At 50.5% G+C, this 18,906-nt stretch overlaps 2 protein-coding genes across 9 annotated transcripts in view; one reads left to right on the top strand and one right to left on the bottom strand.

The window, feature by feature from the left end:
• pigx (phosphatidylinositol glycan anchor biosynthesis, class X) overlaps nucleotides 1-8,021 on the bottom strand; it is a 28,312-nt gene extending 20,291 nt beyond the window's left edge. The window contains exons 1-2 of one of the 2 annotated variants that reach the window (XM_038816057.1): nucleotides 7,793-7,930; nucleotides 1,676-1,825 (exon numbers count right to left, since the gene is read on the bottom strand). In XM_038816057.1, the coding sequence (XP_038671985.1) occupies nucleotides 1,676-1,742 (67 nt within the window). In that variant the 5' untranslated portion in view covers nucleotides 1,743-1,825; nucleotides 7,793-7,930. Of the gene's footprint in view, nucleotides 1-1,675; nucleotides 1,826-7,792 lie in introns of both variants that reach the window. The other variant, XM_038816056.1, reaches the window with a different exon arrangement.
• A 31-nt stretch (nucleotides 8,022-8,052) lies between these two features.
• Nucleotides 8,053-18,601, top strand: cep19 (centrosomal protein 19). Of its 7 annotated transcripts, XM_038816065.1 has the most exons (6): nucleotides 8,110-8,313; nucleotides 9,304-9,393; nucleotides 9,551-9,688; nucleotides 14,355-14,643; nucleotides 15,765-15,913; nucleotides 17,932-18,601. In XM_038816065.1, exons 5-6 carry the CDS (start codon nucleotides 15,892-15,894, stop codon nucleotides 18,294-18,296), a joined length of 387 nt encoding a protein of 128 aa, XP_038671993.1. In that variant the 5' UTR covers nucleotides 8,110-8,313; nucleotides 9,304-9,393; nucleotides 9,551-9,688; nucleotides 14,355-14,643; nucleotides 15,765-15,891; the 3' UTR covers nucleotides 18,297-18,601. The 7 variants fall into 7 exon arrangements, with proteins under 7 accessions (XP_038671987.1, XP_038671993.1, XP_038671990.1 ...); XM_038816059.1 differs by lacking the exon at nucleotides 15,765-15,913 and having other exon boundaries at nucleotides 8,053-8,173; XM_038816062.1 differs by lacking the exon at nucleotides 15,765-15,913 and having other exon boundaries at nucleotides 9,551-9,649.
• Nucleotides 18,602-18,906: the final 305 nt, after the last annotated feature.

The raw sequence follows: 18,906 nt of genomic DNA, 5'->3' as shown, positions 1-18,906 counted from the left end.
GGAGAGTTGGCATGGTTTTGGTGCTCAGCCCGCACTGCGGAAGGAAGTGTCAGAGGCGCCATATTGATCGAGGCCAACAGACTTTAAAGGTTTACAAAAAAGTGTCCCCAACTGCCCCACTCTCCCGATTGTGACACCCTACTCAAACCACTCCTCCCAGACCCCCTCACCCTTAACCCACCCCACCCTCCCTACCCCCACCTATTCTAACCCCACCACCGTCTATCTCCCCCCCCCATCACCTCTACCCCCACCAACTCCCAGTGCCCAATCAGTGATCCTCCAGCTGCTTAGTCTACTGTTGCATCTCGGTGTGTTCCCGGGATACACATCGGAGGTGGAGGCAGCCTGGTGCTTACCGAGTCCCGTGGCCCTCGATAGCCCTGGCGGGCGTCCTCTGGGGCCAAAGGGCTCCAGCGCACTTGCCAGCGGCACATGCCCCGCCGTGGCACACTGCCATAGGTGCTGACTGCGAGACGTGCCGTTGTCAGGGGAGCGGTACAAGGGGGAGCTGGTGGCTGCTGTCGCCACCCCATAGAATGGCTCTGGGTTGACACCGAGCACCCCTCCTACTGGCCGTGCCCATAGCACCCTGGGGTTTGCCTTGGGACGGAGGGGCAGCTGGATTGAGCCCCGGCTGCCCCTGGGTCATCTGGCTTTGTCAGCCCTGGCAGCTCCCCAATGTCTACAGCATGGTGTTGCCACCCTTGGCAATGCTCCTCAGTGACTGGGACATGCTCTGGAGCGCCCTAGCGATGACCCACAGCAACTGAGACACTTATCCCAGCGACCTTATTTGCTCTGCAGTGCCTCGACTGTGCCCTGGGGCTGGGACATGCTCCGCAGTACCTCATCAAGGTCCACCTAGTACAAGCTGATGTCCCCCAGCAACTGGGACGCGCTATCGACACGCTCAGCCACATCAACTGAGTCAGGCCTTGGACACCACCACTCATGCTGCTGACATAATGAACCAGGCTCTCCACTGCGGTCGCCACCCTACCAGTGTTGGCCTCAATGCCACACGTTACTGGCTCCATCTCCTATGCCCATAGCCTCTAGGACTCCACCAATCGGCTATGGAGTTTCGCGGACATCCCCCTCTGAATCTCACAGCCACACCCTCTATTGTCTGCATCAGCTCCGGGTAAACCTGCTCAGCTTCTGACTAGGACTCAGACCTGACTGCCGTCTCTCCTGGGCGTTCCTGTCTCCACCTAATGTACCTTTGCAATTGTGTAGTGCTCACCAGAATGTGCCCCAGAAGACCATAAGACACAAGAGCAAAATTAGGCCATTGAGCCCATCGAGTCTCCTCCACCATTAAATCATGGCTGATACGTTTCTCATCCTCATTCTCCTGCCATCTCCCCAGAACCCCTGATCCCCTTCTCAATCAAGAATCTGTCTATCTCAAGGCTGGCCACTACTTTCGCCCACCAAGGTGTGAGTCTCCGCGCTGGTGGAGGGTGGGGATGACAGCTGTGCCTTGACTATTATGGTGACATCCTCAGAGCTCTCCTCTGAGGTGTTCTCTTGGGAGGTGATGGGGGGCACCCCAGATGGGCTGGCGACATCGGCTGCAGGTCCTGGAGGAAAATGGACATGTTGTAAGTGGGAGGGATGGGTTGGTCTGTTTGGCAGGTCATCTGCATGGGGGCCAGAGGATCCTCACCTCTGTGCTGACCTCTACGGTGGCCACTGCTCTGTCCTTCACCACCCCTGTGACCTCCAGGGCCCATTCCTCATAGGAGGCGAGGACTCTGACGTCCGGCACCACGGCACCTTTCTGGGCCCTCTGACATTGGTTATGGCCAAACTTCTCCTGTGGGGACATGGATGGAGCATCGTTAGTCGCACGCACGGTTACTCGCAGGGAGCTTGGGGAGTGTTGGTGGGAACTTGGGTAGATGGGCCGTGTGGGGAGTTTGGGGGGAAAAGAGTTTGGGATAGGAGGACAGTATGTGGCGGGGCGGGGAGGTAAGCGATCTCGTGAAAACTAATCCGCGCGGCCCAGTGGAGGTCGTTGACCCTCATACGGCATTGTGCCAGTCCACCTGGTCACGGCCCCGCCTCACCCACCCCGAGCTGACTGCCGCTGCCACTTCCTTTCAGGCAGCAGTGGCTGCCCTGTGGTCTGATGCCAGGGCATTCCATCTGGCGTCCAGAGTTGTCCCAGGTCAGCGTCACCAAAGCGTGGGGCTGGGCTGCAAGTTGAGTGGGGTTGGCTGTGTAGGAGCAGGTTTAAGTGCTGCTGTCACTTGTTAGCAGGGGGCTGGTGAGCGCAATCCCAGGCGAAACAGCCAGCGAACCATGTATTGTGGTGTGTATCCTGTGGGCCCATTAAGTGGACCAATTAATGCTTTATAGCCGGGCCAGGCGTCGGGGAGCTTGTTACATTTCCCGCTCATTACCACACATGGTAATATCGTACCCTCTCTCTCCCTCACCAAACCCCCCCCACAGTCTCTCTCTCTCTCTCCCTTGCCAACCCCCCATAGTCCCTCTCTCCGGCACCAACGTCCCAGTCACCCCTAGTCTCTCTCTCTCTCCCTCGCCAGCTCCAAAAGGCTCATGGATTGTCTGTCCCGCAACTGTGTCATATTCACCCTCACCATCAGTGTCAAGAAAACTTCAATTATGGGTTACGCTATTTTGTCTCCACTTGTGACCAGACTCAATGAAACACTGCTGGAAGCAATCAGCAAATTTCGCGATATTGGGTCTCCGGTGACAAACAACCGGTCCCTTAACAAAGAGCTCAGCAAACACATCAGCGAGGCACTTGCCAATTATGGCAGACTAACAAACCGGGCATGGAGAAAGAGCCACATCATTGATGCCAAGGCCTGTATTTGCAGCACGTTGCTGTAAGGCAGCAAAGCCTGAACAACACACCTACAGGTATCAAAGGATCAATAACTTTCATCTCCCGGTGTCAACAAAACATTCTCGGTATCAGATGGAAAGTGACAAGTGACCAACGAAGCAGTCCTTTCTAGGACAAAGCACACCAATCACGCTAATCAAACAACGATGGCTTCACTGGCATGTGCATAGGATGGAAACCCCCCAAAAAATATATGCTGCATGTGGAGCAACCTCATGCCAAAGAACCAGCAGAGCATCCAAGACTGCTGTCAAAAGAGACATGAAAGCCATCAACATTAATTACTGGTGGAAAATGTATGACGACTGATGCAAATGGCGACACCAGATATGAGCGGTAACTCGCCTCCATGATGAAATGTGGTTTCAGAATCTCCAAAGTAGACACCAGTCCTGTAAGCAGTCAATGGCAGAAATTTAAAAAAAAATGTTTTTAAAAAAAAAGTACCCAATTATTAATTTTTCCAATTAAAGGGCAATTTAGCATGCCCAATCCACCTAACCTGCACATCTTTGCGTTGTGGGGGTGAAACCCACACAGGCAGGGGGAAAATGTGCAAACTACACACAGACAGTGACCCAGGGCCTAAATTCGAATCTGGGTCCTCAGCGCCGTAGGCTGCAATGCTAACCACTGTGCCACATGCCACCCCTAGAGATTTTATTATTTAGTGAATGCAAACTCCCGAAGCCAAGCAATAGCCTCCCCATTTGCTGAGTGTGATTAGTCTGCCACTTAGTCAGTAGAGGGGATACTTCTCAGTAATGTGCAACATAGTTTGTCTTTGCACAAGTGCTTAAGTGCTTTGTACTGAGGCTCCAGCGGTGAAGGTTAGCTGCACAGAAGCCCTGGTCTGCCCTGAACTTGTTAGCAAGGACCATTGCCACTGTGATAATTCAAAGTCTGATATTTGACAGATGAGCTTTGTCACAATAACTTATTAGCAACTTCCTACATGTCCCATTCTTTAATCTAAAGGATGTCTGCTGGGAGATCTTGCTCAGGAAGGGTGGTCCATATGAGATGCTGAATGGAAAATGGGCAGTTGGTGGCTGAATAGGTCGTCGTGGCACGCTAAGTGAGGTGCAGTTTTAGCCATCTTGAGGGCTCTTTGTCAGTCGATCGATGTGTGGCAGAGTGACGTTTACAAGGACAGGAAGCCAGGGGAGGGGTGTCGAGCAGAGAGTTCCAGTTATGATGCATGTTGTTGGATACAACTGAGTATTAACAATATGGGGGGGGTTTGCCATTCCGTAAGGCAGGGACTCACTTTAGATACCTGGGGATGCAGGTTGCTCAAGATTGGTTGGGGGGGGGGGGGGGGGGGGTGCCCTCCGTGGATACAACATTTCTAGTTTGGTGGGGAGGGTGAAAGCTGATCTAGCAAGGTGGGGTGGTCTCTCTCTGTCACTGGCGGGTCGGGTACAGGCCGTTAAAATGAACGTGTTGCCGCGATTCCTGTTTTTCAATGCCTGCCAAAGGCATTTTTTAGAGAGATTGAAGGGATGATTACCTCGTTCATATGGGGAGGGAAGGCGCCCAGAATTAAAAAGGTGATACTACAGAGAGGCAGGCAGAGGGTTTGGGTCTTCAGAACCTGATGTATTATTACTGGGCGGCAATTGTGGAGAAGGTACGGAGCTAAGTCAGAGGGGTTGCCTCCCAATGGGTCAGAATGGAGGATAGTTTGGGTAGGGGGGTCAGGATTGAAGGCACTAACGACAGCGCCACTCCCAATGGCCCTGGGAGGTACTCAGGGAGTCCAGTAGTAATAGCTTTATTGAGAATTTGGAGGCAGTTTTGACAGCACTTCGGGTTGGGGGCAGGATCAAGGGAAGTGCTGATTTGGGGGAACCATAGATTTGAGCCAGGGAAGTGAGATGGAAATTTTCAGAGATAGGAGGAGAAAGGAATTAGGACACTAAAAGATTTGTTTCTTGGGGGTCGTTTTGCGGGATTGAAGGAGCTGGGAGCAAAGTATAGGCTGGAGCAGGGGGAAATATTTAGATACATGCAGGTTCGAGACTTTGACAGATAGGAGATACAGAGCTTCCCAGTACAGCCGGCTTCCACATTGCTGGAGGAGGTGCTGACGACAGGGGGACTGGAGAATTGGGTAGTATGGTGATACTAGGCTATTTGCGGGGCTATTTTGGAGGAGGAGAAGGCGCCCCAGGAAGGGATCAAGGCAAAGTGGGAGGAAGAGTTGGGTGAGAGTAGGGAGGAGGGGTTCTGGTGTGAGGTGCTCTGGAGGGTGAACGCCTCCACATCATGTGCGAGGTTGGGACTGATACAGCTGAAGGTGGTATGTAGAGCGCACCTTACAAGGGCAAGGATGAGCTGGCTCTTTGAGGGGGTAGAGGATGTATGTGAACGTTGCGGGGGGGGGGGGGGGCACAAACCACATTCATATGTTTTGGTCCTGTCCAAAGCTGGGGGATTACTGGAAGGAGGTTTTTCAGGTAATCGCTAAAGTGGTGCACGTGAAACTGGACCCGGGCCCTCGGGTGGCCATATTTGGGGTGTTGGACCAGCCGGGATTGGAAACGGGCACGGAGGCAGATGTTGTAGCCTTCGCCTCGTTGATCGCCCGAAGGCGGATCTTGTTAGGGTGGAGATCAACCTCTCCACCCTGTGCACGGGAGTGGCGGGGGGACCTGCTGGAATTCTTGACACTTGAAAAGGTCAATTTAGAACCAAGGGGAAGGATGGAGGGGTTCGACAAATCATGGACGTTATTCATTATGCACTTTCGAGAATTGGACCACATTGAACATTAGGGGGGTTGTGGGCTGTGAGGGTTGGAGGAGAAGGACTGTATGTGTTAATGGTGACTATGGGTTATTCCTGATTCCTTTTCGTCATTTGTTTACGTTAACATGCGGGCTAATGTTTGGGGGTTTGGTGAGAGGATGGGATTATTGTTATCGACATGGGGATTGACATTACATTTGTTACTGATTATTGTTTATTGTTGGGTGTAAATTTGGGAGAAAATTTGAAAAAGGAGAATAAAAAAATATTTTTAAAAAACAAAAATAAAATGTATGTCAGATAGATGTTCATCCTTTGCTGAGGACGATAAGAAGGAAAGTGCTGAGGTGAGTGCGACAGCAGCAGCCCAAGTAGATCCAGCATGTTTTGATCATAGGTTATTTCTAGTTTTGACATTTTCTGTAGTTTTCTTCAAATGTCCCCAAAATTTACAGTCACTTCATAGTATGGTAGGTTAGGATCATGCTTTAGTCTCTGGCCATCCATGTAGACATGCAATTTTTTTTTCTCTTTATAATAAATTTAGAGTACCCAATTATTTTTTTTCCCCAATTAAGGGGCAATTTAGCGAGGCCAAACCACGTAAACTGCACATCTTTGGGTTGTGGGGCTAAAACCAACAAGACACGGGGAGAATGTGCAAACTCCACACGGACAGTGACCCGGGGCCTGGAATGAACCCGGTTCCTCAGCGTCGTAGGCGGCAGTGCTAAAATTATTTTCGGCACTGCCATCATTGGGAGATAGAATATACCGGTTCACATTCATATAGGCAGAGCTTTGGGTAAGCTGTCCTCCCCAAGGCCTGTCGGTGATAGGGAGTAAAAAGAGATGCTTAAAAGAGCTCTGACCCCACCCCAACCCCCTCTCCCTCCCCCGGCAGCGCAGCATGCCCTCAACACTGACCCTCTGATACTGCGGCGCTCCCTCGGTACTGACCCTCGAGAGCGCAGCGCTCCCTCGGTACTGAGCCTCGACAGCGCGGTGCTCCACCCCGCTCCGATCCTCGACAGCGCGGCATTCCCTCCGCACCAATCCTCGACAGCATGGCGCTACCTCCGCACCGATCCTCAACAACGTGGCGCTCCCTCCGCGCTGATCCTCGACAGCGTAGCGCTCCCACCCACTGATCCTCGAAAGCGTGGCGCTCACGCCTTACTGACCTCCGACAGCTCAGTGCTCCCTTCGTTCTGTTCATCGACAGCACAGAGCTGCCTCCGCACTGACCCTCGGCAGCGCGACGCTCCCTTCATACTGACCTCTGACAGCACAGTGCTCCCTCCGTACTGACCCTCTGACAGTGCGGTGCTCCCTCCGTTCTGACCCTCTGACAGTGCAGCGCTCCCTCAGTACTGACCCTCTGACAATGCCGCACTCCCTCAGTACAGACCCTCTGACAGTGCAGCGCTCCCTCAGTACTGACCCTCTGACAGTGCAGCGCTCTCTCAGTACTGACCCTCTGACAGTGTAGCACTCCCTCAGTACTGGCCCTCTGACAGCGTAGCACTCCCTCAGTACTGACACTCTGATAGTGCAGCACTCCCTCAGTACTGACCCTCTGACAGTGCAGCACTCCCTCAGTACTGACCCTCTGACAGCGTAGCACTCCCTCAGTATTGACCCTCTGATAGTGCAGCGCTCCTGCAGTACTGACCCTCTGACAGTGCAAGCACTCCCTCAGTAGTGACCCTCAACAGTGCAGCGCTCCCTCAGTACTGACCGTCCAACAGTGCAGCGCTCCCACAGTGCAGCGCTCCCTCAGTGCAGACCCTCTAACCGTGCAGCACTCCCTCAGTACTGATCCTCTGACAGTGCAGAGCACCCTCAGTACTGACCCTCTGACAGTGCAGAGCACCCTCAGTACTGACCCTCTGACAGTGCAGCACTCCCTGAGTGCTGACCCCTCTGACAGTGCAGCACTCCCTCAGTGCTGACCCTCTAACAGTGCAGCACTCCCTCAGTGCTGACCCTCTGACAGTGCAACACTCCCTGCATAAAGACCCTCCGACAGTGCAGCACTCCCTCAGTACTGACCCTCTGACAGTGCAGCGCACCCGCAGTACTGACCGTCTGACAGTGCAGCACTCCCTCAGTACTGATATTAAATTGTTGCTTTTTTGTCCTTACATGTGGTAACAGCAAAGCAGATACACCCGGCAGTAAACAACGCCCCGCTGGCACCCATATAACTTCTCTCCGAACGGCCGTGCGCCCGGACTCTCGCCTTCAAATTGAGCCCCGGGCTGTGCAGGCCCGAGCCAGGACCCCAGCTGCCCTGAGCAGTGCCTGAGCAACATTGACTCCGTCTCTTCAATTCACTCTCTCTCCTTGACAGAGGGCAGCGGGAAACGGGCATTCCGTCCTGCTGAACTATTACTTCTGTTAAACTGGATATGTGGTCCAACTGTATTTTAAAAATATTTTTCAGTGCAATAAACGGTCGCAGGGAAGGGTCATTTATTGGCTGGGTTGTCATGGGGACAGGGCGGGTGATAAGGTTGCGTTCAGGTTTGTATGAGAGAAAATGAGATTTATATTGGTGATTAATCAGAAGAGTAAACCTCGTGTGAGTTTTAAGTCATCGCCGAAGGAGCCCTGCACTGTTGGAGGGGAGGGTCAGTTATGTAGGAGCGCTGCACTGTTGGAAGGTCAGTAGTGAAGGGGTGCTGCACTGTTGGAGGGTCAGTCGTGAAGGGGTGCTGCACTGTTGGAGGGTCAGTCGTGAAGGGGTGCTGCACTGTTGGCAGGTCAGTAGTGAAGGGGTGCTGCACTGTTGGAGGGTCAGTCGTGAAGGGGTGCTGCACTGTTGGAGGGTCAGTCGTGAAGGGGTGCTGCACTGTTGGAAGGTCAGTAGTGAAGGGGTGCTGCACTGTTGGAGGGTCAGTATTGCAGGGGCGCTGCACTGTTGGAGGGTCAGTAGTGAAGGGGTGCCGCACTGTTGGAAGGTCAGTAGTGAAGGGGCGCTGCACTGTTGAAGGGTCAGTAGTGAAGGGGTGCTGCACTGTTGAAGGGTCAGTAGTGAAGGGGTGCTGCACTTTTGGAGGGTCAGTAGTGAAGGTGTGCTGCACTGTTGGAGGGTCAGTATTGCAGGGGCGCTGCACTGTTGGAGGGTCAGTCATGAAGGGGTGCTGCACTGTTGGAGGGAAGGGGCGCTGCACTGTTGGAGGGTCAGTCGTGAAGGGGTGCTGCACTGTTGGAGGGTCAGTCGTGAAGGGGCGCTGCACTGTTGGAGGGTCAGTCGTGAAGGGGTGCTGCACTGTTGGAAGGTCAGTAGTGTAGGGGTGCTGCACTGTTGGAAGGTCAGTAGTGTAGGGGCACTGCACTGTTGGAGGGTCAGTAGTGAAGGGGTGCTGCACTGTTGGAGGGTCAGTGGTGAAGGTGCGCTGCACTGTTGGAGGGTCAGTAGTGAAGGGGTGCTGCACTGTTGGAGGGTCAGTAGTGTAGGGGTGCTGCACTGTTGGAGGGTCAGTCGTGAAGGGGTGCTGTACTGTTGGAGGGTCAGCACTGAGCCAGTACTGCCTGGGTTGAGGTGACGGCAGCAGTCAGCTCGGGGAGTCTGGCCAGGAGTGCTAGCCTCTAGTCAGCTTTAACAAAGGGTCATCTGGATTCGAAACGTTAGCTTTTTTCTCTCCCTACAGATGCTGCCAGACCTGCTGAGATTTTCCAGCATTTTCTATTCTGATCTCCAGTGCTGGAAGAAGGCCAACGACCTACACCAGGCAGCACGAGTGAGTAGACACCAACGCACCACCCCCTTACTCAAACCTCCCTCCACCTACTCCTTCAACCCCTCCATCCCAACCCTCCCTTCACAGCACCCCCCCCCCCCCCACAACTGCAAACCACGCATGTGGGGTTAACCATGCTCTCTTTGTGCCTCTTCAGAAAAAGCTCCCATAATATCTGGGAGGGCCCAGACTGGTGGTGGGGTGCCGGACTTGAGAAACATCAACTCCCACGCGGAGGTTGGCGGATGCCACAGAGGTAAGGAACCACGGGATCAACCTGGAGGACCTGCCGAATGTGAGTACTGATTGCCTTACTGACTGTCCAACCCATCCCTCCCACTGACCGCATGTCCATTTTTCTACAGGTCCTCCAGCCGACGACACTACCCCATTCTGGGTGCCACCCTCTCCTGACTCCGAGGGGAACACCTCGGAGGGGAGCTCTGAAGACACAACTGTTATAGTCGCGTCACAGCTGTCAAACCCACCCCTCCACCAGCACAGTGGGAAATGTTAGTGGTCAGGCTTCTGGGGCACAATCTGGTTGAGCACCATACCACTGATGATGTACATCTGGTGGAGACAGGAACCCACAGGTGAGACAGCAGTTGGAGGGCAACTGGATGCCAGGACCCAGCTGGAACCCAGCTTGATGTTGAGCCTTTGGAACAGGGTTACACGGCGCTGATGGAAACGATAGGGAGCGGCCGGGACATTCAGAGGGAGTGTCAATATCACTCCTGACCCAAAGGCTACAGGCGCAGGAAATGGCGCCTGCAATGAGTGGCACCGAGATCAACACTGCTAGGGTGGTGACTGCAGTGGAGAGCCTGGTGTACAACATTGGCACCATTTGTGAACGGTGTGCAAGGCGTCGCTCAGTCGGTGAGGGCCATGGCCGAGGGTTTCGACGGAATGATCGCCTCACCGGAGGATGTCACCCAGTACCAGGTTGACCTTGGTGAGATTCTGAGGGATATGTACCACTCTCGGATGGGCATCACCGAAGTACTGCAGAGTTCGTCCAGTCACAAGTGAGCATCGCCGAGACACTGCAGAGCATGTCATTGGCACTGAGGAGCATCGTGAGGGCTTCGACACCATTGTCCAGACATTGGGGAACCGCCAGGTCTAGCAGAGCCAGATGTTGCCGGGGCTCGAACCAGCTGCCCCTCCATCCCAAGGTGGACCCCAGGGCCCTATAGGCACCCACGTGGAGGGGACGTTCGGTGCCAGGTTGGACCCGTCCTATGGGACAACGACGGTGGCCACCAGCTCCCCCGAGTTCCACCCTCTGATGAGTCCATGTCTTGGGGTCAGTACACGGGACAGGGCGACATGTGCATGTGCCATCGACAAGTGAGCAGGGGCCCCAGAGCTCCCAGAGGACACACGCCAAGGGCATCGAAGGCCACAGGCTGCCTCCACCTCAGATGTGCATCCTGGGTAGACACCTAGACGTAGTGGTAGAGTTAGGTGGGCAAAGCACATAGAGAATTACTGAGGGCACCCTGGAGTGATATGACACATACCCTGGGAGCGTGGGAACTGTTGGCTGGGTAAGGTTGTGACGGCGGACCAGACCATGTTCTAAGTGAAGCGGGCGAGTATAGGGGTCTCCCTAGCCCTCCGGGCCTGCCAGATCCTCACCGCTGCCGCCTGTCCTGCAGCCTCCAGCTGGGGCTTGGGCTCCTCCCGGCCTCCTCCTCCAGCCCTTGCTGGTCCAGCTCCTCCTCATCATCCTCATCCTTGTCCCCGGGAGCGGGTGTCCTCTTCATCCACGTGATGCCAAGTCCGTAAGGACGTGACACGGGTGTTGCACCATCTCCTTGTTGAGGCGGAACCTCCTGCACTGTCCATCATTTGTTTGAATGACCAGCGGTGCCTGCCCACCCTGGGCCATCGCGGGTCTCCCCTCTGGACCCCTCACTAGCCTGATAGGCGACCAGGGCCTCGAGGTCTTGGACGGGGTCCGGCACATGGGCCACTGCCTCGAGCATCTGCAGATGCTGATATCGCCGCCTCAAGCTCTTTACATGCGAGAAGAGATGGCTCTCATCTCCTCGGCTCCCCATAGAAGCCCTTCCGCCAGGTTTACATGAGCACTTGCTGGGTAGGCCGCTGAATGACAGGCGACCATTGGAAAAGGGGTGGCTCTCGTTAATTGTATGGAAATAGGGCTTCAGTGGTGATAATTGGTTTTTCACCATGCAACGCGCGGCAAGATCTCGATTTTGCCTATGGGAGCGTACCGGTTGCATCTCAAATTGTTTGCCGCCTGGCACGGATCTCATTTTTGGCCTCTTCCACTATTCACCTTGAGCGAGAGCATAATAAGGTCGTAAGATCGCGTCCCAGGAGTCTGACGTAGGAGTCCTTGTTGTTAAGATGCTCCAGGGATGAGTGTAGGGCCAGGGAGATGGTTTCTGCTGTGGACCAGTTGTGGCGGTATGTGAATTGCAGTGGAAATAGGCAGTTTGGAAGTATGGAGCTGATGTATGTCATGACCAACCTCTCAAAACACTTCATAATAGAAGTCATGGCCACCGGCCGGTAGTTGTTAAGGCATGTTGTCTGTTTCTTCTTTGGCACCGCATGTGGTCGCATGTTTGCCATTGAGTGCCTCTCTCTCCTCCTCTTCCCCCCCCCCCCCCCCCCCCCCCCTCCTCTCCCCAAGCCTTCCAGAGCATTTCCTCCTACTCCGCCCTTTTTCCACCCCTCCCTTCTCGCTTTGGTGCCTCTTATCACCCCCCCCCCCCCCGCGCCTTCCCCTGGGACGTGCAAAAGTACCAAAGACAGACAGAATAATAAAAAAAGAGCATTATTAGTGGTCCAAGTGTGTCTGTGCTGTCTTTCCAGCCTTCTTTTCCAAATTAATTTATCTGTTTCTCCAGGCATGCTGAAATAATACTCCCTATTGTAATATGTCACCCAGAGTCTACTGGGTGCAGCTTTCCAAACCGCACTTTGATCTTACATAGAGCCGCCTTGGCCCCGTTAAACTTGGCCTGGTGCTTAGCCAGGTCGGCCCCAATGTCCTGATATATGTGGATCGTATGCCCTTCCCATTTTCAGAACCGCGTGTTCCTCGGCCAGTTCAGAATTAATTCCTTGTCCTGAAATCTCTGGAGTTTTGCAATGATCGCCCGTGGTGATTCTCCTGTTTTGCGCCGTTGTTAGAGCGACCTGTAGGCCCTGTCCACCCCTGGGAGTTTGGGAAAGCTTTCTCCCCGACCAGCTTCCCTAGCATCTGTGCTACGTATTCCATTGGGTTTCTGCTCCCCGTGCTCTCAGGTAGCCCAATGATCCTGAGGTTCTGGCAGTGGGAGCTATATACCTTATATCATCTTATTTCCTCAATTAGATCTCCTCCCATTCTTCTATACTCTAGAGAATATGGGCCTAAACTGTTCAATCTCCCTTCATAAACAAACCTCTTATTTCTGGAATCAATATAGTGAACCTCCTCTGAACTGCCGATAATACAACTACATCCCTCCTCAAATAAGGGGACTAAAACTGTACACAGTACTCCAGGTGCGACCGCACTAATGCCTACTTCCCAACTTTTAGATTCTGTTCCTTTGGCCATAAATGCCAAAATTCCATTACAATTACTTTCAGTGTCAAGCTGACAATTTCAAACAGGCATTCTATTGTAAATTGCCGTTCACCGGCCATCATTGGACAGGGTAAGGCTCACCTGGTTTAGCACAGTGGGCTAAGACAGCTGGCTTGTAATGCAGAACAAGACCAGCAGAATGGGTTCAATTCCGGTTCCAGCCTCCCCGAACAGGCGCCGGAATGTGGCGACTAAGGGCTTTTCACAGTAACTTAATTGAAGCCTACTTGTTACAATAAGCAATTATTATTATTACTATTAAGCCACAGTTGGAGTCTTGCACGTCAGATCAACAGGGCTGCTGATGTCCAGAGACCCAAATCTTCTGGTCACCATGTTCAGGACAGAAATGGAAGGCTATGGTTAGAAAAAACATTATTCAACATATTTGTGAATTATGCTCACATTAACCAAGGAGCACCCAGTCCATTCCAGTTCTTTTTCCGCACCCAATGACGCATTAAGGCAAACTTTCAACTGTTTATATTGCTAGTAATTCCTGGAACAGGTCGCTAGTCTATCATCAGGGCCTTGTACCTTGAGGGGTGCCACTCCACATCAAGCGTGGCTGACCAGGAGTCTCTCCCGCTCTTATCCACCAGCCATTGGCGTGTTTGGAAGGATTTGCAGATCGACATACTCATCCTTTATGGCTGCATTATGAACGTATCTTCTTTGGCCATCAAGTCCTGAGGTGGGACTTGAACCTGAAGCTTCTGCCTCAGAAGCAGGGACGATATCCACTGCTCTACATGACCTCCAGCCAAGGACCATAGTGAAACAAAACAAAGTCTTGTGCACTATATATACCATTAACACTGTAAGATGGGTTTTCCAAAAGCTCAATAAATGAATATGTCACATGGACCAGAAAGGTCTAGTTTCGGCCTGTTTTTTCCCGACCTGTCTGATCCCAACCAGCAAAGCAGTGAAACATTATTAAGCTCATGGTCCCAGGAATGGGAAAAATTAGCCACAGCCCATATGTTTGTTTGCTGACCAATGGCCCCTATTGGAAAGCTCCTATATGTGGGCATGATCATGCTCACTATTCTTGAAGATCACAGACAAATTCCTTGTAGATACATACTGTACAGGTTTGCTTCTGACTAATGGCTACTTCACTGAGTTACTGGAAGGTACCAATACTAATAGAAGCATTCCCCAGTAAGATAGCTAGATAGACCTTTCCTATTTACTCTCAAGAGCTGTCATACACCTGTATTCCATACTGCTACCACTAACTGTCTTCTGTTCCAGGCACAACGTATTTCCTCTACTATTACAGGAGAGATTCAGACACATGTACTTACATTTGCTTATTTTTCTCTTCATCCAGGATATTCCTTCTGGATTATTCTTTACCAATGCTTTAAAATGTAGAAAAAGTGTTAAGATCCCTGGAGTCAGAAACACAGACTATTGAATGTCACACCACCAACTCTGACCTTGCTGATGAATTGCCTGCAAACTGAAAAGATCTTATAGCTGAAACAAGATGGCCTATATTCCAAGAAAGTGTGGTGTTAAATTCAAACCACCTGCGATTGTTTTAATCTATGAAGATGAAAATACTAAAAAAACCCGCCAAAGGCTGATTCCTGTTCGAAATTTCTCCAAATTTTCAGGTGAGAACCTAGTTTTATGTTTATTCTCAACTAGCCCATCAGCCACTGTGGGTGCTAATCATAGCCGGAAGGGTGGAATTACAATGATCATCTTAACATGGAGTCCGAAAGCAGTGTTGTACTCTGCGACTTCAGTGAAGCAGGCTACGTGAGTGAAATTTTCCATCCACTTAGACTATTAAAAAGAACAAAAGCTGTGAAGAAAATATTTTCCCTTCCGAAGTTAGAACAATAACTATAGTATACTCGGTTACTACACATTTTCCCGCTGGTGGGAGCAATTTATGATGATGTACTTATGAGAAGCTATCTCACATCATGAAAGCTGTTTGATAAAGTGTAACATATTGCTACAAACACAGTGTGGTGACAATCTGCACTGGTATTGTACCACACTCCAGGGTAGTTTATTGATTGGGAAGTGTTTTAAACATCCTTGGTGATATGGGGTGTGGTGATCTTTGTGAGGGGTTTCCAGGACAGAAGGCGTAGTGATCACAAAGACATTTGAAGGTCCTTTGAAGAACTAAATTAATTTTATTTACACTACTGAATTAGAGTTCGACACATATTATAAATAGTAAATATATATATAAATAGGAATTAAGCTACACTCACTAACACCATCTTTATCTACTAACCATGACTATAATATCTTAACTAGTTCTGTAATACACTTATAATCTTGTCTTCTTCAGCTCTACTCCACTGTCCCCCAGTGCAATATATAGTACTGCCGCTTAGCTCCCTCTACTGGCTAGGTTTAACATAACATGAACTCTTCACATGCTGTACATTTGTATAATGTCATTTGGGCACCATATGAATGAAACTTTTTATACTTTTTTTTTTAAGCTAAACTCGGTCAGAATTTCCTGTCAGCAATTTGTCCACAAATGCTGATCTGGGTGAACAGGTGTTTTTGAAGAATAGGGAGCTCTTCCAATTCTTAGCCAGTGTTTGTCTGTCACCAACCACCACAAAAAAAATACAAATTGATCTCACCCCTCAGGAAGATGCACCACAAAAGTGTCTTGGTGTGTTTTCCCAAATAGCTGGGAGTGCCATCATCTCTGAGCAGAACTACGGTAATGTTACACTTACCCTTTTTCCCCTCACAGATCCAACTCACTCAAATCTCCGCTTCAAGAGTGCCCTCCAAAATGGGCTGGGAAATTTTAATGTAAGCGTTTATTAAGTAGCAAATCCGAAGAAGTTGACTCACGAGAAAATGAGTCAAAGAACAATATGTGGGAGAATTTTTTAAAAGGCAAGTGAGGGAATAAACAGTGTGTCCGGCAGGTAGACATAAAAAGACACTTACGTGATGCTCAGATAGGATGATACCCAAATGTGTGGCTTTACATACCAAGAAAAGATAAACAAGCTTGGTTACTTTTTCGTCTGGAAGAAAGAAGGCTGAGGGATGACCTAAAGGAGGTCTTTAAAATTATATAAGGTTTTGACAGAGAAGATAGAGAATGTTTCCACTTGTGGGTAAGAGCACAACGAGAGGTCACCAGTATAAGATAGTTACCAAGAAATCCAATAGGGAATTCAGAAGAAATCTCTTTGTCCAAAGAACGGTGAGAATGTGGAACTCTGAAGTGGCTGAAGCAAATAATTAAGAAGTTTTAAGGAAAAACCAGTCACAGAGACACGGTGGTTAGCACAGTTGCTTCACAGCTCCAGGGTTCCAGGTTCAAATCCCGGCTTGGGTCACTACGGAGTTTGCACTTTCTCCCCGTGTCTGCGTGGGTTTCCTCCAGGTGCTCCGGTTTCCTCCCAATCCAAAGATGTGCAGGTTAGTTGGTTTGGCCATGATAAATTGCCCTTAGTGTCCAAAAAGGTTGCGTGGGGTTACTGGGTTACGGGGATGAGGTGGAGGTGTGGGCTTAGGGCCGATGCACTGTCGATTCTATGATAAGCATACGAGGGAGATGGGAATAGAGAATTATGAGAGAGAGTCAGATGAGAAAAGGTGGGAGGGAACTCAGGTGGGGCATGATCAATGAACATCCTGGGAGTTACCATTGACCAGAAACTGAACTGGTCTAGCCATATAAATACTGTGGCTGCAAGAGCAAGTCAGAAGTTGGAGTTCCCTTCCAAACCACCCGCCATCCTGATTTGGAACTACATTACCATTCCTTCATTGTCGCTAGGTCCGTTTTGCGGGATTGAAGGAGCTGGAAGCGAAGTATGGGCTGGAGCATGGGGATATATTTAGATACATGCAGGTTCGAGACTTTGCCAGAAAGGAGATACAGGGCTTCCCAGGAGAGCTGGCTTCCACATTGCTAGAGGAGGTGCTGATGACAGGGGGACTGGAGAAGGGGGTAGTATCGATGGTTTATGGGGCCATTTTGGTGGAGGAGAAGGCGCGGCTGGAAAGGATCAAGGCAAAGTGGGAGGAAGAGTTGGTCTAGGGTATGGAGGAGGGGTTCTAGTGTCAGGTGCTCCGGAGGGTGAACGCTTCCACCTTGTGTGCGAGGTTGGGGCTGATACAGCTGAAGGTGTGTATAGAGCACACCTTACAAGGGCGAGGATGAGCCGGCTCTTTGCTTTGAGGGGGTAGAAGATGTGTGTGAATGTTGGGGGGGGGGGGGGGGGGGGCAAACCACATTCATATGTTTTGGTCCTGTCCAAAGCTAGAGGATTACTGGAAGGAGGTTTTTCAGGTAATCTCCAAAGTGGTGCACGTGAAGCTGGACCCAGGCCCACCGGGGTGTCGGACCAGCTGGGGTTGGAAACGAGCAGGAAGGCAGATGTTGTAGCCTTTGCCTTGTTGATCGCCCAAAGGTGGATCCTGTTAGGGTGGAGATCAACTCTCCATCCTGTGCAGTGGCGGGGGGACCTGCTGGAATTCTTGACGCTTGAAAAGGTCAAATTTGAACTGAAGGGAAGGATGGAGGGATTCTACAATTCATGGGCGTTACTCATGATGCACTTTCGAGAATTGGATCACATTGAACATTAGGGGGCTTGGAGGGTTGGGGGAGGTGGACTGAATGTGTTGATGGTGACTATGGGTCATTTCTGATTCCTTTTTGTCATTTGTTTATGTTAACATGCGGGCTAATGTTTGGTGGGAGGATGGGAGCGTTGTTATTAATATGGGGATTGACATTACATTTGTTACTGATTATTGTTTATTGTTGGGTGTAAATTTGGGAGAAAATGTGAAAAAGGAGTATAAAAATATTTATAAAGGATAAAAAGGAAAGAAATGGGAGTCAATGGTGACAGTGTATCATATATTTTCTCCTTTTGAAAATGTTTGACTAGATTGCAGCCAAGCTGCGGAACAGATGAAGAATAACCCTCGGCACCAAGTGTATCTAAATGGAGTGTCACAGCAGCAGCTGCAGAAATTACACCACCTACTGAGGGACAGCCTGAATGGGCTGAGCCTTGACCAGAGTCTGGAGACAATCCTGAGGGAAAACTCCATCAACCCAGAGGAAGATCTCAACAAACTCGATGACGATGAATTGGCAAAAAAGAAAAAAATCATGGACGAACTGTTTGAAAGGAACCGGAGAAAACCCAATGACCCAGAGTTTGTTTATGACCTGGAAGTTGATTTTCCACAGGACGGACAGATTGAGTCATGTGGCTGGGACGAGGAAGAACAAGGTGGAGAGTTCTGACAGCCATCCAGACTCAAAATGTTGGCTCTGTTCTCTCTCCACAGAAGCTGTCAGACCTGCTGAGATGTTCCAGCATTATCGGCATTTGTTGGAGAGTTCTGACTTGTCTTTCATTTGCAGAACTGTCAGTGTGCATCTATGAGGGCAGAAGAAGAAGCGAGTGGTCAGCTAACCTTTGGCTGACCAACCCATTTGTTGCAATTGGTCAAAGTTACAACTGTAGCAGACATGGAATTATGTCCAAACAGATTAAAGGGAGCAGGAGCGGGTCACTTCTGAGTAAACTGCAAATGTTAAACAGCAAATCTTGGGAATAGTTTTTGGCCTCATTATGGTGAGGGGTCTTGATGCTGGAGAAGGGAAAACATGTTTATGGTGGGGGCACTAGACCACCAAACAGTTTCAGTCCCAAGATGTCAAAATTATTATCCATAAATGGAAAATGAGATCCGTTGCAGTTCTGCTATCCCAGTTTTATTGGGAAACTGATCATTGTGGCTTTATTTGATGGGCCATTTTAAATCTCATGTTTTCAGACCAGAACATTTGGTTGCATTCCCATGTGTCTCAATTTCAGTGTGCACCAGAGCTGAAAGTTCTGAGATTTTGT

The sequence above is a fragment of the Scyliorhinus canicula genome, chromosome 13, assembly GCF_902713615.1.
Source record: "Scyliorhinus canicula chromosome 13, sScyCan1.1, whole genome shotgun sequence".
NCBI lineage: Eukaryota > Metazoa > Chordata > Chondrichthyes > Carcharhiniformes > Scyliorhinidae > Scyliorhinus > Scyliorhinus canicula.
This window is presented reverse-complemented; position numbering and strand designations above follow the sequence as displayed.

What these genes read in the sequence shown, in the direction of transcription:
- cep19 (XM_038816059.1), top strand. Translation starts at nt 14,514, where the DNA reads ATGGCCTATATTCCAAGAAAGTGTGGTGTTAAATTCAAACCACCTGCG. An exon ending in AAATTTCTCCAAATTTTCAG is followed by an intron (nt 14,644 to 17,931) that starts GTGAGAACCTAG and finishes ATGTTTGACTAG; the next exon opens with ATTGCAGCCAAGCTGCGGAA.